Source organism: Megalobrama amblycephala, linkage group LG17 (assembly GCF_018812025.1).
Source record: "Megalobrama amblycephala isolate DHTTF-2021 linkage group LG17, ASM1881202v1, whole genome shotgun sequence".
In the NCBI taxonomy this organism is placed as follows: Eukaryota; Metazoa; Chordata; class Actinopteri; order Cypriniformes; family Xenocyprididae; genus Megalobrama; species Megalobrama amblycephala.
In genome coordinates, this window is record NC_063060.1 from 31987504 (window position 1) to 31993503 (window position 6000).

Genomic DNA, 6000 nt, shown 5'->3' on the forward strand with positions numbered 1-6000 from the left:
TAATGCAATGCAGAGCAATACAGTCTCTATGAGGTGAGAATATAATGTATTAGTGGGATGAAACCAGTTCTGTCAAGTTCAAGAGTTTGTAGTATCTTTGTTTAGTTGTAGACTGTGTGTTCTTGAGGTTCAGGATTGAAATCAATGTCTGAACACCTGCTGATGGAAAAATAACTCTCCATGTTCAATTTGGAAGAAAAGAGGATTGGATTTTTCTTTTGAATGACAGCCGAATCTATTCACTGAGGCCTTTTAAAAGCAGCACTGTCTGGCCCATCTGCTCTCTCACTTTCACTCTCTCTCTCTCTCTCTCTCTGTGTGTGTGTGTGTGTGAAGCTACAGTTATTATGCCTATGGTAAGGGACTATGCATGAGTTGAATTTCTGGCCTTTAATGGGGCCTCTAAGGTGGTCTTGTAATTTGCCTGACAATCTCTCTTTTGGACTTACAACAAATAGTCAAGGACATTCATCTTCTTACGTTGAATCCTGCATCTCAGGCTAAGCGTTTCTACAGAGGCTATTCTGATTTCCTTTCCTCCTGACATTTAACTGTCAAGATATCTTCATCTTTGGTACCTCTGTTTACTTCCCCTATAGTGCTTTGCTGTGTCTATCCTTCTATCTGTTTGTCTGGTGTCTGAAGGAAAGTGGGGGGGGTGTTGCTAAGTGTTGAGGTGAGAGCTGTTGAGATTTAATTAATATGAGTGCTGCCTGTCGATTGGCTGATGCCGTGGTGGAGAAGAATGTCACAATTCTGGTGACCTACATCAGGAGGAGGACGACAGTTGAGGCCAGACACTTTGTTTTAGCAGGAAGAAAGCCCATACTTACCGTAGACATTTGAGGAGGACAAATTATTCCCTCCCACAATAGACCTATTTTGTGTTTGCAAACAAAGATTGTTTTTTTTTTTTTTTAGGGTGGAGCCTAACTGGTGGCAGAAAATGACAGTTCTGCAGTAGCAGTCAATGGAAGCCATGGAATAAAAGAATAAAAAAAATTGATTTCGAGTTTATATCTCACAATTCTTAAAAGGAAAAACAGAATTGTGTGATTCTCGTTATGTTTTTTTTTTTTTTCCATAGAATTGCAAGTTTATGTCCCGCAATTCTGCCTTTTTTTTTTCTCTCCGAATTGTGATATAAACTCATAATTGTGAGTTATGAAGTCCGAACTGGGAGATATAAACACACACGCAAGAAAAAGTAAGAATTGTGAGATAAAAATGTTACACGTTTAAAAGTTATCCATGTAAAATGTTATAGGTTTAAATATTATTATTAAATATATTTTTTGCATCCAAAGGCAAAACAAAACATTTTTCTCTTATTCTGTGGATTTTGCTCATTTTCCTCTACTTGTTACTGCTATTTTTCTGCCACCACTATGTGTGCGCAGCTGCGACTGATGTAATTGTGACGTCTGCTCCAAATTGGTCTTTGATCATATTTGACAAAAAAATGATTGAGATGGCCAATCATACCAAAGAAGGCAGGCTTTGCTGTTCTCAAAAATACCAGTGTGGTTCTTCAGTGTTTAATTGTGAATGAGTGAATGAGTTTTTTTTGGTCAATTTTCACCATTTTGAATTATTATTTTGTGATTCATTTTAGTTTGTACCTAAACTCCCAGTGATGTGATGTTAGTTGTGAATGCTGACTTGTAAGAGGGTCTGATGTTAATGAGCAAAGTGGGGATGGGAACGTGACATACCACATATTCCCGTATTAGGGAAATCAGTGCTTGCTTTTTCTGGATTTAACTGTTCTGACACAACTTGAACTCCATTTATTTTAATTATGAACAAAACCTCCTTGTGTCTCAGGAATGGGGACAGACCACCTCGACTGTAAACCTCCATGTGATTGTGATTTTGGAATTGCGTGTGCATATTTCACTGTTGACCTGTTCTTAGACTAATAAGGTTCTATGAGTGGTTTAATGATACAGAGCCAATGAGTTGCTTTGGTAGCTGACTCTACTGATTCTTTAATATGGTATTATTGTTAGTCAGTTACTTTATTATGGTCATATTGCTCACTTTAATAGCTACCATTGTCTCTGTGTTTATGATAGAAATTCAGAGTGAAGAACAGTTTTTTTTTAAAGATTTATATATTTAAAGTTAATTTTAAAATTAGCTTACAAAAAAATTAAAATAGGTTTTGAACAATTAAACTAATGATGTTAATAATCTTTAAAGGGATAGTTCACCCAAAAATGAAAGCTTTGGCATCATTAATCACTTGTTCCAAACCTGTAGGAGTTTCTTTCTTCTGTTGAACATAAAAATAAGATATTATGAAGAATGTTGGTAAACTAACAGTTAACGGTAGCCTTTGACTTCCATAGGGGGGAAAAAATACTGTGCATGTCAAAACTCATACAGGTTTGGAAAAACATGAGGGTGACATATGAGTAAATGATGACACAATTTCCATTGGAATTCACCCTTTCAAATAATACGAAATTTTTCTTGTACCAAATCGGCATGTAGAATGAATTCTGAAGGATCATGTGACACTGAAGACTTGAGTAATGATGCTGAAAATTCAGCTTTGCCATCAGAGGAATATGTCTTACTTAAATTTATTTTTTACTTCTTACTTTAAAATATATTAAAATTCAGAAAACGGTTCTTCTGAATTGTAATAGTATTTCATAATATAACTATTTTTACTGTATTTTTGATCAAATAAATGCAGCCTTTTGAGACTAATTTAAAAAAATATTTAAGAATGGCATAGATATCAAGTCAGTGCTTTCATTCTTACAGACTTAACATGTCTTAAAGACCTTACCTTTTAAACAGAAGTATTTATCAGTGCCTTTAAATAGACAGAAATCACATAGTGATGGAATGAGGAGTGCATGACAGTCCAGCTATCAGGTGATTAAAAAAATGTGCTTAGGAGATAATAAAAGATTTCTAACAAAACAAACATGCTCATTGAGTTTTATTACTTTGACAGGAGTACTCAAATTAGGTTTAGGTGTAACACTATTAATGTCAACAAAGCCTCTCTTTTACAGTATGTGCCAATTATAGAACAATAGTTTATTTGTCAAGCATTTTCTCAGGGTGTATTTGTTTATATAAACACAAAAATGCTGGAATTGAGGTCAGTTTTCCTAGAAAAAAAAAAAAAAAAAAAAAATTTTTAGTATTTCATAACTTGTCTGTATTCCAGGAAAACACTCTTCTCTAAGGACATAATTTGATCTTGGGTTGAAATGATTGCTTGCTTTTTTCTTTTATGTCCAAAGTTTGAATGTGATAATAATAAATATATTAATGTAAATATCTATGGGTGGTTTGTTTAGTTTCACAGGCATGATGAAGGTACAATAATATGCCAAGTTCTGAATCTTTTCCTAAGCGCAACCTTGTGTTTGTTTCTCTTCAGGGCCGACATGTCAAAACAGGTCAACTGGCTGCTATCAAGTGCATGGATGTCACAGGGGTGAGTTTATTTTCATTGTACTTTCCGTCTTGACCTCTTTTATTATACTCTGAAGATGTTGAGGTCTTTCACTGACAAGATGTCAAAACCTCTTGAAGAGTTCTCGGCTCAGATCTGCAGGTTTATTTTAGGCTCAGTTGGTCTTATTTTTGACGTTTTATTATATCCATATATCCTCTAGGCTTAGTTTTTCCCCTCATTAGTTCTTTGGATGATGAAGTAGATGTCTTCCTAAGAACCTTTTAGCATCCCTTTTTATAATAGAAGGGCATCATAGCCTGATCTTTTCTGCTCTGTTTTTACAGTAGAGTTTCTTGAAATGGCAGTTATTGGGCTGAACTGATGGCTTATGAATTGGGAATAATGTTTTTAATCACTTGCAGTATTTCAGTCACGTCTGCTCTTTTTAACGGCAGATTTTTCCAATCTCTTTTTATTTTTAATCTAAAGTCAATTTAGCATTTAATAAGCAGTTATAGAATTTAAAATGCCATAGCGAATTCAATTCACAAGCTGTTATGATTTCGCTGGCCATCGTTGGTTGTATTTACTGTATGGGCTGTGGCTGCCCCCTATTATTTCAGGGTGAATAACACTTGATTAGCAGGTTACAAGGATCCTTGTTTTGTAGGACGAACTGTCTTCCCTTTTACTATGTAAGATGCACTGTGGTGGTTGTAATAAAACCTATTTGGCTGCCTTCCTAGACATCATTTTGGGCATCATATGAGTGTTTGTAAAAGGCCTGTGATGCTCCAAAACGCTGTCTGGGTTGGCAATACAGTAGGTGGTTCTTATTGCATGGACCCCACGTAAAAGTGGGGGCTGTTGAACGGATTCGTAAACACCTCTGATTAGCCATTGTGTTCACACTCTCAACAGATATGTCTGTGATTGGCTACAATGATCAATGCACGGGAGCATTTGAAAGCACACAGAAGTGTTTGAAAGTGGGAGCGTTTGAAAGCGCTCTGTGAAGAGCGTCAAAGATGTCCGTTTACAACATGTATTTGAAGTGTTGATCATTGTAGCCAATCACAGACATATCTGATGAGCACATGAACACAATGACTACTCAGAGGTGTTTAAGAATCTGCTTTACAGCGCTCAAAATGCTAGGGGGAAATTGTGGCATTGTCACCTTTTTTTGGTACTTTTGACAACACTAATTACATGACGGTAAAGGTAAATTAAATGCAAAAATAGAGGAAATAAGCATTAACAATTAAATATTTAAAGGGATAGTTCACCAAAAAATGAATATTTGATGTTTATCTGCTTACCCCCAGGGCATCCAAGATGTAGGTGACTTTGTTTCTTCAGTAGAACACAAATGATGATTTTTAACTCCAACCGTTGCGGTCTATCAGTCGTATAATGCATGTCAATGGCAACACAATCTATAAGAGTAAAAAAAAAAACATGCACAGACAAATCCAAGTTAAACCCTGCAGCTCGTGACGACACATTGATGTCCTAAGACACGAAACGATCGGTTTGTGCGAGAGACCGAACAGTATTTATATCATTTTTTACCTCTAAAACACTACTATGTCCAACTGCATTGAGCATCTGGTTAGTGAGGTCTGAACGCGTTCTGATGACGGAAGTGATCTCTCGCGCATATACTTCAATGAGTGCCAGACATCACTTCCATTGTCAGAGCGCGTTCAGACCTGACTAACCGGATACTCAACGCAGTTGGACATAGTGGTGTTTTAGAGGTAAAAAAAATTATAAATACTGTTCGGTTTCTAGCACAAACCGATCGTTTTGTGTCTTAGGACATCAATGTGTCGTCACGAGCCGCAGGGTTTAATTTGGATTTGTCTGTGCATGTTTTTTTGACTCTTATAGATGCCATTGCCATGCATTATACGACTAACAAACAGCAAAGGTTGGAGTTAAAAATCATCATTTGTGTTCTACTGAAGAAACAAAGTCACCTACATCTTGAATGCCCTGGGGGTAAGCAGATAAACATTAAATATTTTCATTTTTGGGTGAACTATCCCTTTAATATTGACAATGACAATAAATTAAATCTCCAATACATATGCTACAGATATCATGCATCCCTAATAGTTAACTGGTTTGAAATCACTTTTTGTTGCGCAATCTCCTATAAAATTATTTTTAAAATCCTCATCCAGTAAACACACATGCCTAGATAAGTCATGGAAATTCATTGGTCGAGTGGGAACCCAGTCATCATCAGGCTGGGTTGTTCCTGGAAATTACTGTTTGACCTGTAGTGAATGAGAGAGCAGATGAAGAGAGTTGTCATTAGCTCAAATTGCTGTTCATCAGCAGCATCCAGCATGTTCTTGAGAAGAGATCATTGAGTTGGGGGTCCCGAGGGGCTCCCAGAGGGACACTCCAGTCAAGATGTAATTCTTGGGGCCAAGAGCTAATCCTGTGCTCTCTGCCCCCCTCCCCGCCTTCCACTTCATGTAAAAGCACCTGCATCTGTAAGTGGGCCACCAGACCTTATTATAGGTCACTAGAGTGGGTCCCTCAGGCCTTGAGCTTTA

At 36.8% G+C, this 6000-nt stretch overlaps 1 protein-coding gene across 7 annotated transcripts in view; it reads left to right on the plus strand.

Annotated features, from left to right (window-relative positions):
- The window catches only part of tnika (TRAF2 and NCK interacting kinase a), a 100826-nt gene that overhangs the window by 44752 nt on the left and 50074 nt on the right, over positions 1 to 6000 (plus strand). For all 7 annotated transcript variants that reach the window (XM_048162750.1, XM_048162751.1, XM_048162753.1 and 4 more), the window contains exon 3: positions 3410 to 3466. In XM_048162750.1, the coding sequence (XP_048018707.1) occupies positions 3410 to 3466 (57 nt within the window). The remainder of the gene's footprint in view (positions 1 to 3409; positions 3467 to 6000) is intronic.